Here is an 18,499-nt window from a genome sequence, read left to right as displayed (position 1 = left end):
ATTATTTTTTGTTATTGGTGTGTTATTACGTGTACGTGTGCATGCTTTTGCGTAAGTGTGTACACGTGTATATGTCGGAAATGATAAAGGTACATTTCCTCTAGTTAGCTGCGCGCCGATGTGGAACCGCGGAGCGAAAGTTTCAGTCTTATTATTGCTTTTGACACTTACCTCTTGTCTGTTTGACATAATTCTGAGAGATCATTGCCATCAAACTACGCGTCCCTATGCAAAGTAACGTCGAACGAAAGACGATGGTTACATGTCTGCAAAGATTATTATATAAGCTGAGCTATAATGTAAAAAGGAGTAAACCTTCTGCATTACCGTTCTTTAGTGTGGAATCGACTTCTAATGTTTTATTTTGGTATACGCATTAATTGTAATTATTAAATATAATTATTAATTATCACGATATTGCCCTAAGCGCTGTCAACTTGAAGTTCCGACTAAAACCTCTCAAGTGAACTTATCTGTTAAGTGGCGCGTCAGGATCTAATATATTATTGTTAGAGGATTCAGCAAGAAGCAAGTGTCCTCTCTCTCTCTCTCTCTCTCTCTCTCTCTCTCTCTTTCTCTTTCTCTTTCTCTCTCTCTCTCCTTCTCTTCCTCGGTTCGAAGGATTGGTGCGAAAACAGGATCTAACGGCGTGCGTTTTGCCGCACAACAAAACCTCATCCTCGCTAGCTGGCGTCACGGCACGCCAGCCTGATGAATGTTTTATGATTTACACGCTTGGCGAAATAACGGGCTTCTCGAGAAGGAGAATTGATAGTGCGAAGGATTAAAACGTGAAGGCAGGGACGTCCTCTCGGCTCCGCAACACCGGAACACGGCGCGCATTGTCGCGCGACGAGACTCTTTGCCTGTGTTGCCTCTAAGCAACGAGAAAAAGTAGACAATAACGCATTTCCGTTTTGCTTCGTGATCGAGGAACATTGGCTCGGGCGAAAGAGAGACGAGTTCTTATAATTCGCAACCAGCTTTTCCGCTCCTATAGTCACGAAGGATTTTTTTTTTCACGGAAATCCGCTAATTACACTGCTCAACGAAGTTCAACTTATTTAAACCTTCTGATTTAAAAAGTACACGGAGAGAATTTTTCGTTATATTTTAACGTTAAATTCACTACAAATGTGGGGACAACTTGGCAACCAATTTTTGATATATATACAAAAGACATTTTACAAAAAACGCAATAAAAATTACCAAGCACATTAGTAATTTTTGAACAATTATTAAAATTTTACTATATATTTTAGTAAAATTAATCAAACATATTTTATATATTTTATTGTAATAGATATTCATATTTGTTTATTATGATAGATATTAACCAGAATGCTCGTATAAAATTCATTCTCTCTGTGTAATAATCGAAAAAGACGTACGTCTGTCTTTCCAAGTCATTTGATAAATAATAACGTTATAATAATATTAAGCACTTTGTGAATCTATTTTTATTATCCACTTATATAAATATAATTAGGTTTTAAGCATAAAATAAAATATTTTTTAAAGGGTATAAGTATGCATAAAAAGATAAATTTATTATTACATTATCTTCTTTCGTGTTGTGATAAAATTTTGAGTGTCTTACTTATAAATACGCCGAAATATAAAACAAAGAATTTGAATCCGGATTGTTTTAACGATCAAACGATTTTCAGATTAAACCTTAAACTGTCCGAATCAAACGGCGGATTACAGGCCAACGAATTGGAATTGGAAATCGAACCGCAAGATTCAACCCTTTCATATAAGATATTGCTATATGGATTGCGATTCCCGTCATGTCACACCGGGAAGTTTTGAATCCCGTAATTCGATCTGCAAATTCCAACACGCGACCTGTCGCTTATAGATTCCAAATTTATTCACGCGACGATTTCCATGCGTTTGTTTTGTCAACAAGAAGAAATTTCCGAAAGACATAAGTATTACATTTTTATATACGCAATAATTTATATGAAAAAATATTAATAAGTTTATTGGAAGGTGAATCCTTCCCCCCCTTTATTGATCTTCACGAAGACTCAACTTCAATGAGGTGTCTCACCAAGTGAAACCTTAGCTGACGGACTTAGTCAATGCTGCGAAAGATGACGCATTTATGTTTCGGTCTAAATGCGTCGAGTGAGATTCATATACCGGCTCTTTTACCTTTAATTTCAACGCGCGCGATGATCTACCTTATGTACCTGGCAATCTTTGTGGTTGCTCCTTTATGTACCTCGAACGCGTAAACGTTATTATCGATTAGTACGAAAATAAAATTAGCAACGGAGGAGCGTGCACGCATTTTTTTACTTTATATAATAGCTGAAAGGCAAAAGTATTCTCTGAACGGCTCTGACCAAGAGAGAGAAAGCTGTTACCGTTATAAAAATTATTTTATAAAAATTAAATTATAGAAATAATTAAATATGTTATCACATTACGGGCTACTAAATGTAATTACGGTAATAATTTATTATACATTTTAATTGGCACATTGCGTAATTACTTTTTCCGACACAAAGGTTTCAGCTGTTTTCTCTGTGCGATAAAAAGAAGTACTTGTATTTTATGTAATTTATTTATTTAAATTATTTATGAGAGAGAGATTTTTTTTTTTTTTTAATCGAGTGTTGAAGAACTTTAAAAAAAATCTGTTCACGATTTATTTACGATGGTTACGATATGGGAAAATCGATCCTAAATTAATATTCAGTGACTTTGAGGTGCTTTATAATGCTTCGACAAACAATTTACACTGCTCCGCTGTCGGCTTTAAATGTTATTAAGACGTTCGATTACGCCTTGTGGCTTTATATCGGCGACGTGGGAAGTTGTTCTATAGGAAAACAACAAAGTTATTACCTCAAGAGAAAGAGAGGGAGAGAGAGAGAGAGAAAGAGGGAGACTTCGTATCGGGCGCGAGAATAACTAACGCTCTCGCTTTTACGATCTATTTTTACGGTTAGTATCCGTACACACGGCGTCGTCGGACGGTAAATTTTCATGTCGCACTGTTCTTAAAACGTTCGTCGTTTATACTTTATCATGCGAGACCGGATAGATTCACTTCGTTGTATCGTGAAATCGGAAACGGAAATAAAAGTGATAACAATGGGCAGCGATTTTCCCGGGATTTCAACGGGAAGGTATACATGATTCAATCCTATCGCATAGTATCTCGTGCAAAGAAACGATAAGAAGACAATTTTTTACCGTGAAATTTAGATAAAAAAAAGGATTCTTTTTTATCGAATAAAATAAGTTATACACTATTAAATATTAAAAAATGAGATTTAAATCAATACCTCGAGTCAAATAACATTTTGTTATTTTTAACTATTATGTGTATCGAAATTTATTATTTTAACACAGAACAGTATCATTTTTAACAATTTTTTTTTTGATTTGTTAAAAATGACTCAAATTTACATTACGAATTTATTAACGGTGTATATCGAATAAAAATTCGCATTCCATGTTAGTGATGGGGTTCTTCAATTAATTTATAATTTATTAAACAAAAAATACCAATCTTGTTAATAAAAAATGCTATATTTTAAATATATCACGATAATAACTATAAATAAGTTTTAAATTAAGTATCTCTAAGGCCAGATTGCATCAGAAGCGTATATTGAGTAAACTTATTTCACATTATCCTTTTTTTTTAGATTACAAGCGAAAAATTCGCTCGATCAAACTTGTCTCTAAGCGCTCAAAGTTGGCGAACTTAAATCAAACTTTAGCTTTCCAAATCAAATCGGTCCTTCTCCGATCTATCACGAGACCTAACAGTTGTCAGTAGTTTAAAGACGGGGCCAACGACGGCGCGATCAGGACGTTTCGCCCTGACGCTATAACGTTAATAAGTCTTTGTCCACGGTAGCGCATTGTTCGCCACGTAAAAGCAGCTCTACCGGATGGCGAGTGTGACGTCGTATAGTATATACGAATACACGTTGTATAGGATATCGACCGTTTCGCTACTCATGTATTACCCCGTTGCATATAGGGCACATACACACGTGCACATGCACAGAAGAGACCAGGAATGGTGTACTCGAGTTGTCCTATAGCCCGTAGTCGGGCTGTGCCGATCGAACGGGGGACTCCCCGGTAGTCGTATGCCATGCTTTCGCGGCGTTCGGCACTGGGGTTGAACCGACCCACATCCAAATCGATTCCGGACGATTGTTTCCCAAACCCGTGCACACGGGGTGTTCGGCAAGAGACGCGTCTCGTTAATCGGGACGATCGTGTTGTCTCTGTTGACTGAAACGATTTCTTTTCCGCGAAATTTGCCTAAATTAGAAAGAAGATAAACTTGTCAATTATTCTATAGCCATGAAGCGCAAGTCACTGAAATTCTGTTCTTTCGTTAAACATTTCAAAAGTTAGAGTGAAATCAATTTTAATGAATATTCGATCTTCTAGGCACAAAGTATTGATTCATATTTATGACTAATAGGTATCTATATATTTGAAAACTCAAAAACTATCTGCATCTCGACTCATTTCAAAGAGAAACTTTCATGCTTTCCGATTTCAGATATATCGTCAGATATAACATTTATCAATACGAACACCCCATATACGTATCTCCCTGCTCGAAAATCCTACATCCCTTTTCCTTTTTTTTCCTTTGGTTCAGCTGGTTTAATTAAAAACTCCGGGTACGCTACTGGTGAGGGTGGAGGGCCGTTCGTTCTATTTAATAATATGGAGATAATCGGAAGGGCACGTCGACCACGCTGGTAGCCGGCTTGGCATCGACGGTCCCCCGTAGTTATTGGTTTCTTCTTTTTGCATGGATATTTTTCCTCGGTCGGAGCAGCGGTGGGTATGCCGTGTTAAGTAAAATCGGCCGCGAGCTTTGATTTTTACAGCGCTCGTCCGTCCCTATTGTTGTCTCATCGCTCCGCAATTTTGGCTGATGTTACTTCCTCTCGAGATATAATAATAGCGTCTAGTTGTACATCGTTAGTGTACATCGTTAGTGTTAAATTGATTAATCTTAATATATGTACACAGAAAATCATATTAATTTTAAAATCTTTACGAATATTGAGAGAAGGAGCTGTCACATAGGCATTCTAATATTTCAGACGTCTTTTAAACATTTTCTAACAAATTTTCCAATAAAATTTTATTCTATTCGGAGAATTGCGATGATCGGCTCGATCAGCCGATAATAATCAGAGAGTAATAACAATAAGAAGCGATAAAAGTGATAATAATCGCGATGACGCGGTCGCTGACATTGTAGTTATAATCATTGCCCTCGCGATGACTTCGCAATCGCGTCCACCGATTTCATCGGAGCATAGCGACTTCCCGTTGTCAAGTGACTGCAATTCGTAAGACCTTGGTCGTGACGCTGCACCCTGCGACCATTGTCGCGATAATAATCCTCCGGTCGGAATCATGACAGATCTCGTCTGCCTTATGTTGCAGGAGCGGCGAGTCCGATAATCCGGCGATGGGCGGACGGACGAGAGGACTCTGAGAGTTTGTGGCGATATATACACCTCGTCGCCGCCGGCCACGATCGCCGGCCGTCCGGGCCGATTTTTCAACGGGACGATGGAGGCTTGCCCCGCGAATGTGTCCAGGATAGAGGGTGCGTAGGACTCGCGCAGAGAGTAGACCAGGAACGAGAGATCCAGCATGGGGAAGTGTTGCAGCAAACGGCAAGAGTCTCAACCGATCGGTGAGTTGAATTGCGATCCATTACCACGCACTGTATGTATAGAAGTAATTATTGCTTCATCACTGTAATGATTAATAATAATGGCAAGATGTATGGTTGTTGCCAAAATCACCGTCAGTAGAAGAAGAGATTAAAGTCTTCCTTTTTATCTCCGTAATTATTGAATCAAATAGATCCGATCTATCTCTTTCCGATTTAATTTTTCGAGGAACTAAAAAATCCGTCTCCCTTTTTTTATTTAAGTTTACTTAAAGGCTGGATGCAGTAATACGCGAGTGGTTATGCTATAGGATATGGTAATTGTTGATTATATAAGAAGACGTTTATATGTTGATGCTGGTTTCCGGGACAAGTTCCCAATGAAAATAATAATCTCGGATCTCGGGCGAGGTATAAATGTCGAGTTTATATATTAAAAATTCGTAATATTTAGCGCACAGAGACAAAAGATAGATTTCTCATCGGATTGGTTTTCCTTGATGAGAGACGGATTTTTCTCTCTATTCAGGCTATAAGAAAGCAGACACGGGACTCAGCTCAAAGCACAGCAATGGAGGTTCCTTGGACCGATACACCGCCGACCCAAATCAGAGAGGCGTGCAAGCTCGGGCGGATATTATCCGACCGAGGCCGACACCCTGTAAGCCACAGATACCGCATCAGCAACCCCGTAAAACGAATCCGCCTGTTAAGTCTGCATGTGTGTATTTTATGTTACTCTCCTTTTTGCTTCCGTAGAACGACCAAGTCTGGACCAAGATAGAATCTTATTTCGCAAGTAGCCTTACGTTTTATTGTGAAACCGCTTAGTGTTTAGTAGTCATTGTTTCGACCCGTTTTAAATGTTTCTGCCGTTCACTCGAACCGGTTTAATTTTAATTAGATCATTCCGATGCAAAAAGCGATCTCTCTACGTATTCTTGACAATAAGAAAGAAACTTTTATCAAATTTATGCTTCTATGTTTATGACATCAAAACATAAAATTTATAAAAATTATACTAGTTTTTTAAACATATAAAACAGCTGAAATATAAATTCAATGTAGATGCGAAACGTTACATTTCTTCGATTATTATCGCCTTTTGTATAAAATAATTAGAAGCCCTTTAGTCAACTTAGTTCGTACCAAGTCTTTTAAAGTTAAATCACTTCTAACCGGTTCGGGTTCTTTGATTTCTCTTCCTGCCCGGGGAACAATTTGAACGAGACGCACTGTTTCTCTGCCGATGCAGCGCATTCACAGAGATCCAACAAGATCGTGGTGGCACTGTACAATTACACGGCGCGAGAAAGCACCGACGTTAGTTTCATGAAAGGCGACCGAATGGAGGTCCTCGACGACTCCGAGCCGGACTGGTGGAGAGTGCTGCACTTAACGACTCTGCAGGAAGGCCTGATCCCTTGGAACTTCGTGGCTGTCGAGCGGTCGGTCGAGAGCGAAGAGTGAGCATTTATCTTCTATTCTTCTCCCTCGGTCCCCTTTCGTTGCGCCTCTCGATAAGAGATATTGTGTACCTAATATCGCGCTCTTCGCAGTTGGTTCTTCGAGAATGTGTCGCGCAAGGAGGCGGGCAAGCTGCTGCTGGTCGACGAGAATCCCCGCGGTACGTTCTTGGTGAGGCCGAGCGAGCACAATCCCCGGGGTTACAGCTTGTCGGTCAAGGATTGGGAGGAAGGAAGGGGCCATCATGTGAAACACTACAAGATTAAACCGCTCGACAATGGCGGCTTCTTTATCGCCACCAACCAAACGTTCTCCAGCTTACCGGCTCTGGTTATGGCATACAGCAGTAAGTCTTGCATTTATTTATAATAGTAAATAAAATAATGTACGCGTAATATAGGGTAAGGAGGGCCTATTTGAGTTGATCAAAGAAAAAATCGGATAAAAAAATGTTTCAAGACAGGGAGGAGCTTTTCAATTTTCAGGGTAGGAAGGAGTTTTTTATCTTGAAAATGTTTTATCCGATTTTTTCTTTAACTGACTCAAATAGTTCCTCCTTATCCTATATAGAGCAATATATTTGCGTTAGTATCTTACAGATATATCTATTTTTGTGTTTTAATTAATAAAAATACTCTGTTTTCTCGAAAATGAAATCAAAGATAAGATGTCTGTGCTGGGCGATATCTATCTTTGATGATATTTCCATTATTCAGAAAACGCGCTGGGTCTCTGTCACGTGCTTTCGAAGCCCTGCCCAAAACCGCAACCGGACATGTGGGATCTCGGGCCTGAGTTGCGCGACAAGTGGGAGATCAACAGGAACGAGATACAACTGATCTCGGAACTTGGTAACGGCAATTTCGGCAAAGTTTATTACGGCAAGTGGCGAAATAAAATCGAGGTGGCGGTGAAGACGCTGCGTCCAGGGACCATGTCGACCGAGGCGTTTCTGCAGGAGGCAGCCATAATGAAGCAATTCCGACACAGGCATCTGGTCGCGTTATACGCGGTCTGCTCGAAAGAGGAGCCCATCTACATTGTTCAAGAATACATGTGTAACGGCAGCCTGTTGGACTTTCTTCGAAAGGGAGACGGCAAGTACATGCAGTTCGAGGATTTGATCTATATTGCGGCCCAAGTGGCCTCCGGTATGGAATACCTCGAGAGCAAACAGCTCATACACAGAGATCTCGCAGCGAGGAACGTGCTGATCGGCGAGAAGAACAAAGCGAAGATCTGCGACTTCGGTCTCGCTAGGGTGATCGAGGACGACGAGTACTGTCCGAAGCAGGGCAGTAGATTCCCCGTCAAGTGGACCGCGCCGGAGGCCATCGTCTATGCCAGGTTCAGTATTAAGAGCGACGTCTGGTCCTACGGAATTCTGTTGATGGAGCTCTTCACTTACGGACAAGTTCCTTATCCTGGTAAGTTTTTTCGTTCCCATATTATTTATATGTGTATTCTCAGTTTATTTATAAATATTTTAAATAATTTTTTAAAATTTTTAATTTTAATTGTTTCCACATCGCTGAAGAGATGACTCAAAACAGAGCCGAAACGTCTGCTGTATCCTGTTAGTTATTAAAGATTGATAACGTTAACTCGCGCATTGTTAACCGCGTTGTCCTCTCAAAGCTCTTTTTACTTGTCACTTGTTAATAAGTACTTTAAGCGTGTACCTTGTTATCTGCATGACTTAATTTTTTTCTTTTAGGTATGCACGGCCGTGAAGTGATCGAGCAAGTGGACAAGGGCTACCGTATGCCGAAACCATTGAACCATCCGCTGCCCGACAGTATCTACCGATTGATGCTGCAATGCTGGGACGCCAGTCCCGAGAAGCGGCCCACGTTCGAGTTCCTGAATCATTATTTCGAGTCGTTCAACGTCACTAGCGAAATACCGTATCTCGAGCCGCCGACGGACTGATATACAGCCCATCAATATATACAAAATCATCATCTGCCGCCGCACGGTCACTTTCACCCAGCCCACGTCAATTGTGCCATGGAATTTTATGGTATTTACTGCTAAGTAAACCATTTAGCATGTATCACGCTGCCCTCATCGGAACCTTCGCGGACTGGGTGCATCGTCCTCACGGAGAGAAAATACTTTTAGTGAGAGAACACATACGCGCCCTCGCGATACTCCGCATTGCTGTCGCGGGTGGCATTTTTTCGACTGCGAAATTTTTCTATAGATTTTGGCGACCAATCTTTACCAGAAACAGTGCCGCGAATTTATCGAACTATCACTGTCAAATGCTGCCGAAAATTTCATTCTCTCTCTCTCTCTCTCTCGTCTCTTTTTTCTCCTCTCTCCCTTACCTTGTCCTTATATGTCCTTGTATGTCCTTTAGTGTTAAGCACTAAAAACGTTAAACGGATTGGAAGTTGAGTGTGCCATGGTGTTTTTTGTAAGTACCGTTCGCAGGAACGAATTGACAAGATTCTAATCTTCATGACCAATCAGGCGTTAACCGTAATATTTAAAATCGGAAACGAGAAAAGACTGCGATCTTAAGACTCGTAGTAGCACCGGCGAGTCGTTTTGCCTGCCCGTAAAATTCGCGGTCACTTAAGCGCGTTTTCGTACTTTTGACGATGAGGAACTACAATAAAGACGCTAGCAATGTCAGTAACTTTAGACACAAATCACGGTATTAGAGAGTAACGTGATGTAAGTTTGGAGGTAAAAGTTCGGAATTATAGATTATACAATATAATCGTATATTAGTATGTTAGCATACGATTACGAGATATATATATATATATAGAATGAAAAAGAGAGAAAGTGAAGGAGTGTATGCGTATGCGTGTTCGCGCGTATTGTGAATTTGTGACTTTGTCACACAAGAGCATGTTGTATTTATATTTTATTGATCTCGGATCACGGTTACATCCGAATTTTCCTAAAGTCCAGTTTCTGGATACTGTAGTCCTCGGAACAAATTTTCGTACGAACTGTTTGTAGCGAAACGCTATCATGAACGCATGACTTTTCAAGCGAGGGCGTATGTAAAATTAAATGTAAAGGACGTCCACATGGATTTATCGCATTAATTTGTTCGCCAAGAGGAACTCGAGAAGAGAATTCGCATTTGGAACGGTTATTGCGCACAAGTCGAAACTTATTTTCGAGACGATATTAAACGTTCGACGGTTTATTCCTCCTAAGTGTTAAGAATCGTGTATACGTGCGCTTTCCTGTTATTGCTGAGCAATAATTTCATTTTGGTTGTAAAACGCACGCAACTAGGCAATGAGATGCATCCACTTGGACTAAGAAAAAAATCTTCAGTCGAGAGTTTTGTCATGGGAGTGAGTTCGGTAGTAACTTGTTAACTTATTCTCCGAGAATGATCCTCGATGACAAAAAAACTCGAGTGTGTACACAGCCAAACGTGTCTGCCAAAAACAGATCTGATTGTATTTACGATGGTATATCCGCTTTCGGTCTTCTTTTTTTATAGTTCTTTTTTAACGCAGCGTACCGATGCATTTAATATTGTCGACGTTTTCACGCACGTAAGTTTCAAATAGCATGTCCAAACTTGATTTAAGTATTCTGCGAAAGTGCAGCGAATACCTCGCACAATGCGTTGTTGTTATTTCGACAGTCGCTATATAGTGTAATTGAATTACGACGTTCTTTTGCGAAGTACCGTTGGTCTTGTTGAGAGAAAAAAGAAGGGTATAAAAATTATGATAGACGAGAGAGGCGAGAAAGTTACTAATATCCGGATAAGTGCGAATGCGTTTGAGTGCGTTTGAGAGAAAAAAAAGAAAGAAAAGAGAAAAATATCCCGAAGCCCGTGTTCGCGATGTAAGCCGACGCGGTGGGCTTCGCGTCGGGATAAATCGGAAATGCATTTTCGGATAAACTTAAGTCATCGATGTTACTCGTACAAAGTGTCTGAAAAATTGTAAATTTTCTACTTAAAGAGGAAAGGAAGGAAATACAAACGACGGAGATTAGAATAGGGATTACTTAGACGATAAGCGTGACAGTCTCGTTGGCGGATCGGCGACTTTGCTCTCCTCGCGGTGCTCGAAAAAGGTGTTCTAGCGAGAATCGCCTCCGACACCCCAGGATTCATCGTCCCTGCGAGGCCACGTTACGCGCGCGAGACCCGAGATTGAGTCGATTGCACCGACGTCGGTTAAAGCCAGCTCTGGTGTTAACGTCATTGTCTTTCTGAATTATTTCTTAATTCTAATCAACCAACGATTAACGCTTTAGAAGAGATAAAGATGTAGAAGTATATGAAACAGACTGTTAATTAGTATTGTAACAGAGAGATGCCGAGAAGATATTTTACTGCTGGATGCAATATCAAACACCGCTCTGTGTCAAGAAAGTGCACGGTGGGCGAATAAAGCCTTAATGTAAAAAAAAACCTTAATTAGTACTGCCATTTTTGCTTCTCGAGCTACATTGTAGGCAGGTTGGCCAGACCTATAATCTGGAAAGGACGGTGAATAATTAACTGGAATTACTCAACCATGATTGTTGATGCAATCAGCTGAGTCAGGCAATCTGTGTTGATTGCATCACAGTCGGTTGACAGTGATGATTAATTTTTCCCTTTAGCTATATTATGGTTGAAATAACGGCACAAAAGAAACGTTTAATTACTAATTAAAGTGAGAGCCTTCTAATTAAAGTGGCCAAAGATGATACAAAAAGTAAATGTTATGAAATCCTATATCTAAGACGTTCTGCTTCAAGTTTGTTCGTTGTAAATGTGTTAATCGATTTCCCCTTTCCTATCTCTTTCTACATCGTAGCAGAAATTGATTTGCAAAGAAAAAAAAATTAGCCAGAGCCGGCTAGCGAGACTGTGGGTGCGATCGATCTTGAACGTATACATTTTACTGTGTCACGATAAACGCGATGAGCCATTACGATACGATAGATATTAGTGATTAAAGTGAAAACAAAATGTGAGTGCGTTGCGCGCATGCGAGCGTAGAAAATTGTTACATCCGTGTCAGCGTGATCCTCTTTTCATGTGTATTTTACTGCGACTAAACGAGAGAGCAATAACGCGGTAAACCTATATACACACACCGATTATTATGCGATAAGTTAAAATGTTGCTGCAATATCAATCTCATATCCTCACGTAGGAGATTGTAATAACAGAAGAAGAAGCGATTTCGAGTACTAGACATCTTATTTAAAGGAATAGGAAATAGAAAATTAATGAACATAACATATCAATGACTGTCGTTATACAATCTAAACGACAGTCATTAATATGGCAATTAACTGTCTGTTATCAGCAATGCATATATTATTGTGGAAGTGTTGGAATAATCATGATGTGGCCGAAGAAGTCTAAACGACACGAATGTCTAACAAATAAGTCAAAAAGACATCGACGTTTTCCAGACGCCTCTTTTTTGTGAAAAAATTATAACAATTTGTAAAATATTGTCTGGCTCATTTGCAATTATAATACACAAATGTCTGGACGACGTTTTAACGTCTTTTCGACGTTAGATGTCTTTGCGACGTCTCTCGGACTCCCACGTTGTTTGGATAGACCTTTGATATCGCGGCAGTTTTTATTTTATGAAGATCCTAGTATCCGTAAGAGAAATCCTCACCGCGATGTTTACATGATACGTAGCATATTTCCAATAAAAATTATAGCGACATCGCATGGAAGAGTGCGCGTGAAAAGGCGTTCACGTTTACGTTAGCGTTAGAGAGTAGGTGTATTACGTCCAGTACATTTTTTCTATGAGCGTTTTATACCGATGATAAACTTGTTTTCTCATGATAGACGATCACTTGGAAATTTCGCTGACGATGATGATGATAATCATGATCGCTACCGTAGGTCGTAGATTAAAAAGAAAGAAAAAAAGACGTAGGGGTTTGAACTGATGCGAGCTCAACAGGAACGATCTAAGCGACAGAAACATCCGGACAACATCAGGAGAATGTCTGAAAGGCGTTCGCTGGATAATTGAAAAGTTGAACCGCCTTTCGGATGTATTTCGGATGATGTCTTGCGGATTTTCATCTTGAAAGGAGAGCGATGATTTCGAGGCGATGCGAAGCGTTTGCGTTATATGGTATACATATTCGCGTAGACTGTTTCATTCGGATCACATTTGGACCATGTATTTACAAATTATTATAGTGAAGGCATCGTGGCCTTTTTCCACTGGATATAGAGACTGATATTGTTTAAATGAAGCCCGCGTGCTGTCGGAAATCTTACGTTCGATCGTTCGCAAAATCTCTAAATGAAATGACTTGTTTTTTTCTAAATCCGATAGTAGCTGTATACTTTATCGATCGCGTACAATTTGTATATAATAAGAGTTTTTAATTGATTGAGCGCCGCAGCATGAGCATTGAAAATTTTTTACGAATATATACATATACGAGAATGTTTTATATTCTCTAAATATCGGGTGCCGTAAATTTTACTAACTTGCAAATGAGCATTTCTTTCAAATTTTTGGTATGATCATTTTGTAATTGATTCTCGTGCGATTGATAATGACGTAATTGTGCGTCACGGGATTTACTGGGAAACACCTCGGACGTATTGTTCCCGCGTCTTTTATTTGCAAATGACGAGGTTTAAATTGTACGGTGACCTAAGAAAGGGCGAGATCAGCGAGAGTATACGCATATATTGTACTTAATGAAAAATTATGCTCTCAATTAATCGTGGATTTCGCGACGCCTTCTTCGGAGACAGTGTACTCCCGTTCGTGGCCCCCGTTCAAATGAAATTTTCGGTAAATCTGTGATATAGGGACAGACCTTTTTCTCTATCTATCTCTCTCCCTCTCTTTCACGCGTTTTGATAAAAAAAAAAAAGATCGACATTGTCATCTCGCGGCGACCACGAGAGCACCGCGTCGCCAAAGGAGGACGATGATTATCCACGATTGTCGTATTAATATAATCGTTTGCGGAACAGAGTCGTCTCACGTGATGCGCACACCAAAAATAATTTTTCTCGTACGCCCGGCTTTCTTACGTTCGAGTTTTCTTCACGTCGTGAAGTCACACGTTTCATCACCGCGCGTCGACGTGCATTTTTCATTCGTATTGTACCTAAAGCGAAAACGATCAATACACTGTTGTCATTGTTTATATACCAAAGCTTATTATCATTAAGTAACTTAACGATTACTTTGTGTTATTATTATATTAATTGTCGTAAGCCTATGCAGATAAATATATTATGTATCATATTAATGCCGCTCTTTCATTGGCGCCCTACGTAAGAATTTTTTCGTTCGATTACGACGGAAATTTTTATGTGTTAATTAAACGAGTAAGTGCAAAAGGTGATGTATATGCGAAAGTGCGTGCATAAATGCACATATAAAATATCTAGGGATTGTATGAGTGCATTTATACTCCGATTTTTCAATTCATACGATTTATTCTAAAACCAATTATTCTTTTCTCGTAATACAAAAGTTTTCTTTTTAAATACAGATAATATATAACATTCCATTTTCCCTTTTATACACTAAAGAAACCAAATATCGTGCACGAAGATGATGTAAAAAAAAAAAAAAAAAAAACGAAAAGATACAATGCAGAAGAAAGTACATCGATATCTCGCTACACTTTTCCGAATGTTTATATAAAATAGTTCAACAATTTCGGGACTATACACAATTGGAGCGAGAGTAAAACGTTGTTCTTGCCGGTGACGTTATTGGTACGTTAAAAAAATAATTTAGGAAATTAAATTAGACGAATAAAAGAGATACGGTATCTCGTATATGGAGAGTGAAGTGTACGCAGCCTCGAATAAACTGGGTACAAAAAAGAAAGAAGTCTGCATTCGGTATATGAAATAATTCCAAGATACTTTACAATTATTAAGTGTACATCATCTCCGCCATATGCGACATCTTCTTTGGAATATGAACGAACTCTTCGAAGTAGCCGGCGAGTTCGCCGATCGTGACGTCGCTCGACAAGGGCGGCGATATTCGCGCCTGAACCGAACAGGTGTTCGGTGAGCTCGATAATTGTTGCTGGCCGGATGAACCGCCACTAGCATCCGACTGTCCACTGTTGCCCGTCGTCGTCCGTTGTTCGCCGCCGCCCGGGCCGGGGCCCCTCTTTAGGTTCGGCATCGTGTTACTGCGAGCACGGTGCAAGCCACCTGCGCCCTCGCAATCGTCATCCTGAATACTAGTGTCGTCCTTGACCAGCCTATTGTCTTTACTGATTTTCAGCGCCTCCAAGTCCTTCATGACCGAATTGTGGTCGATTATCTTGGAATTTTTACTGGGAATACTGAGCTTACACGTGTTGTTGAACAGCGTGTCTACTGGGTTATCACTAAGACCGCTAGTTCCGGGAGCGCTTAACTTTAGAATGGCGTCCCTTAGGATGGTGCTCCTCTTGGTCTTCTCGACCGTTCTCTCGTTCTTAGACGGCTTGAAATTCGTTGTACTCTTGATACCCCTCGGGTTGACTGGGAACATGGTAGGCCTGTTAGGCATAGATCTTCTTCGGAATAAACAGTTTCTGTTGGAACCCTCGCCGAATATCCTGAATAGATTCATCGGCTTTGATTTGTCTGCCATTGCGATGCTGAAAGAACGAAAAATCACTTTGTTAGATTAAATTATATATTATATAGATATTAATATTAAAATGCGCTAAAACGTCATGTCCGCAATTTTTACTTTCTAAACAATTATCTCTCTTGGAATCTGCGATATAACTTATAAAATATTTTAAGGCGTGTAACGATGAAAATTAGAAAACCGAAGCTTTATAGTTACAAGCAGCAGTATTTGAAGTCTTAGCCGTCTACCATTGAGGACTCCGGAAGACGTACAAGTTTCTATCCAATCGCGCTGATCGCAGATCACATAAACATTACTACAGCCTCACAAGCCTCTGAAAGAACCCGTTTCATAATTCGCCAATGCCCGTACCCTTCGTCGATTTGTCTCTCCTAAGTCTACTATCGACGTTGCTAAACTGTTATTTCCGGCATCGCGGTGTCTACAGGTTTAAAAATAGAGCGTCTAAACGTTTCTCCAGATGGAATCGAGCCGAACTTCACTCGACTCGACTTCATCCGGCACGAGCCGCGAGAATCCGATCGCGCAATCGACGACAGTTTCTGACGGACGGCGAAACGCGTGCATTGTAAATATATATATATATATATACTATATACCGTCGCGTGTTTACTAGCCGACCTTGGCCGCGATTACGAAAAGTATGTACGTACACAGCCGCGAAGTTTCGATAGCTCGATTGGCCAACAGGAGACATGCCGATTGACAAAGAAACTCGGCTGCTAGACATAGTGATGATCGATAAATCACAGTCCGTCACTTTGTTGTCGCCGCTTTGTTGGCTCGCTGTTGCAACTTAAACCATTTATAACTACAGAAGCAGTAAACAGCGTTGAAGAGATCTCAGATAAGAAGTCAAGTATCATATATTCATTGATGACTTTCAATCTGTCATGCTGTAGCGCTATTTTTTAAATCAAACTCGTTAACTCGTGTCTAGCTATTCACGAACAATAGTCTACGACCAATTCTTATTTCATCTAAAGATTCTAAAGTATTCAATCCTATTTTATCTGAAGTATTCAATCAATTTGACGATGTCGCACCCCTAGAAGAATCATACTAAAAAAATTTCGATTTTGAGTTAAGCCGATAAAAAGTATGCCTAAAACCTAAAATGTCATGTTAATGTACCATAACAATGTCACAAGTCTATACGTGAAATCCACTGCGAGGAGCAGAATTGTCGTTATTCTTTTAAACCATTCATGTTGCGATTTCCTGGATGAATAGCGTTATAAGTGAAAATTGAATCACACCAGACCTTTTCAAGAAACGGTATAGGTTCCATTATATATAACAAAGTAACATAAGTATAATTGCGTTAGTTACCTCACAATTCAAACAAATTGAATTGCATTTTTTCTCCTCTCTCCTGAAAATTGTGAATTTCTAAGTCGTATCAGAAATTCTTCTATGGGTGCGATATTATCTCTTACAGATCAGATGCAGATCACGCAGTGATGTTGTCGTCGCTCTAAAGCCCATTTCTACAATAGCCGTAAAAGTATGTTTTAAGACGTAAGCAGTAAAAATTGACCAACTACAGCCGATCATTCTTGGATTGTAAAAATCCCGTTAGTCAATAGCTCACGGCTTACGTCTTATAATGCATACTTTACGGCTATTGTAGAATGGGCTTAACACTAAAAAGAAACTATTCGATTAACGAAATCTCGCGTACGATACAAATGTCGAGTCACGGTGAGGCTGCGGTAATCAGGGGGTCGCTGTCAAAAATCACAGACGCTCTCACATCGGTCGCACGTGTTCCAGAATCGTCGACTACTTCATTTTGCATCGCGGCGTCGCGAGGGGGACGCTTCAAATCGACCTGAAACCACTATCTCAAGGTTTTAATCTTTGACACGTGTACGAGGGGCTTCAGAAGAGGCTCGCAATGCCTCGCAGACGCCTCGAAAATCGCCAATACGGACAACAGGATCATCGTCGACCTCGGAAGAGCGCTCGTATCCCGGCGATACGTTTACGACGCTTTAGTCGAGAACGGAGCGGAGCGATGCTTACTGAGGACAACTCGTCGAACGACGGTCGATCTCGAGCCTCTGCAGACGCGCCGGCAGCACGTCGTCCTCGTCGCCCATACTACCACTCGTCGCGGGCTTGCCGTCAGCGGAGGCGCGGCATCGAGCTGACGGCAGGCGCGCCGTGCGCGCGCGAGGGATCCGAGGACGAGCGCAGCGGGAGCTGTAGATGGGGGAGTCTCGGCTACGGGCTAGGTTAGATCGGCGCGGCGCCGACGGCGATGACGACGCACGATGCAACCGCGCGACGGCGACGGCTGGCGCAAGCCTACGTGGGTGACAGGTCGCTCGGTGGCCGACGCGCGATTCCGCCTCCGCCGCTTCCACCTTCTTCCGTCTTCCGTCACTGTATCTCGTCCTCGTCGTAGAGTGCTGCACCGCGCTCCGCGTGAACCAGCGCTCGGCGTTGACGCGAGGAGACGAGGAATCGCGTCGCGATTCCGTTCCGTGGCACTCGAGTGCGCGCAGATTCGCGGAGATCAATTGGCCCGAAACGTCGTCGCGATGGCGAACGTAAATAAACACCGCTACTGCGCGGGATCGAGGATCAGCGGCGACTATCTTCACCAATCTTCACTATCTGCGGACGAGGAAAGCGCACTGGCGCAGAGGGCGCCGCGTTCGAGGTTGCGCGGAACTTCTCTCGCCCGTGCCCGTGAGTGGCACTCGCGGTCGCCCACGTCGCCGATTGGTCGACT

The 18,499-nt window shown here is 41.1% G+C and overlaps 2 protein-coding genes across 7 annotated transcripts in view; one reads left to right on the top strand and one right to left on the bottom strand.

Moving 5' to 3' along the window:
• Window positions 1-14,736, top strand: part of Src64b (Tyrosine-protein kinase Src64B) — a 50,507-nt gene extending 35,771 nt beyond the window's left edge. The window contains exons 2-7 of one of the 3 annotated variants that reach the window (XM_077416901.1): window positions 5,455-5,710; window positions 6,219-6,410; window positions 6,945-7,155; window positions 7,249-7,502; window positions 7,873-8,583; window positions 8,874-14,736. In XM_077416901.1, the coding sequence (XP_077273027.1) occupies window positions 5,668-5,710; window positions 6,219-6,410; window positions 6,945-7,155; window positions 7,249-7,502; window positions 7,873-8,583; window positions 8,874-9,088 (1,626 nt within the window). In that variant the 5' untranslated portion in view covers window positions 5,455-5,667 and the 3' untranslated portion in view covers window positions 9,089-14,736. The remainder of the gene's footprint in view (window positions 1-5,454; window positions 5,711-6,218; window positions 6,411-6,944; window positions 7,156-7,248; window positions 7,503-7,872; window positions 8,584-8,873) is intronic. The other 2 variants (XM_077416902.1, XM_077416903.1) reach the window with 2 other exon arrangements.
• Window positions 14,712-18,360, bottom strand: LOC143903363 (uncharacterized). 4 transcript variants are annotated; one of them, XM_077416908.1, is made up of 3 exons: window positions 16,410-17,758; window positions 15,952-16,069; window positions 14,712-15,757 (listed from the first exon to the last, which is right to left on the bottom strand). In XM_077416908.1, exon 3 carries the CDS (start codon window positions 15,748-15,750, stop codon window positions 15,034-15,036), a length of 717 nt encoding a protein of 238 aa, XP_077273034.1. In that variant the 5' UTR covers window positions 15,751-15,757; window positions 15,952-16,069; window positions 16,410-17,758; the 3' UTR covers window positions 14,712-15,033. The 4 variants fall into 4 exon arrangements, with proteins under 4 accessions (XP_077273034.1, XP_077273035.1, XP_077273032.1 ...); XM_077416909.1 differs by having other exon boundaries at window positions 15,984-16,069; XM_077416906.1 differs by lacking the exons at window positions 15,952-16,069; window positions 16,410-17,758 and adding an exon at window positions 17,785-18,360.
• Between the last annotated feature and the right edge of the window lie 139 nt (window positions 18,361-18,499).

The sequence above is a fragment of the Temnothorax americanus genome, unplaced genomic scaffold, assembly GCF_048541705.1.
Source record: "Temnothorax americanus isolate GAGA-0224 unplaced genomic scaffold, ASM4854170v1 Scaffold46, whole genome shotgun sequence".
Taxonomy (NCBI): Eukaryota; Metazoa; Arthropoda; class Insecta; order Hymenoptera; family Formicidae; genus Temnothorax; species Temnothorax americanus.
The sequence above is the reverse complement of the archived record's forward strand: the minus strand, read 5'-3'. Positions and strand labels throughout refer to the sequence as shown.

What these genes read in the sequence shown, in the direction of transcription:
- LOC143903363 (XM_077416906.1), bottom strand. Translation starts at nt 17,861, where the DNA reads ATGGGCGACGAGGACGACGTGCTGCCGGCGCGTCTGCAGAGGCTCGAG. An exon ending in CGTTCGACGAGTTGTCCTCA is followed by an intron (nt 15,758 to 17,784) that starts GTAAGCATCGCT and finishes TCGTTCTTTCAG; the next exon opens with CATCGCAATGGCAGACAAAT.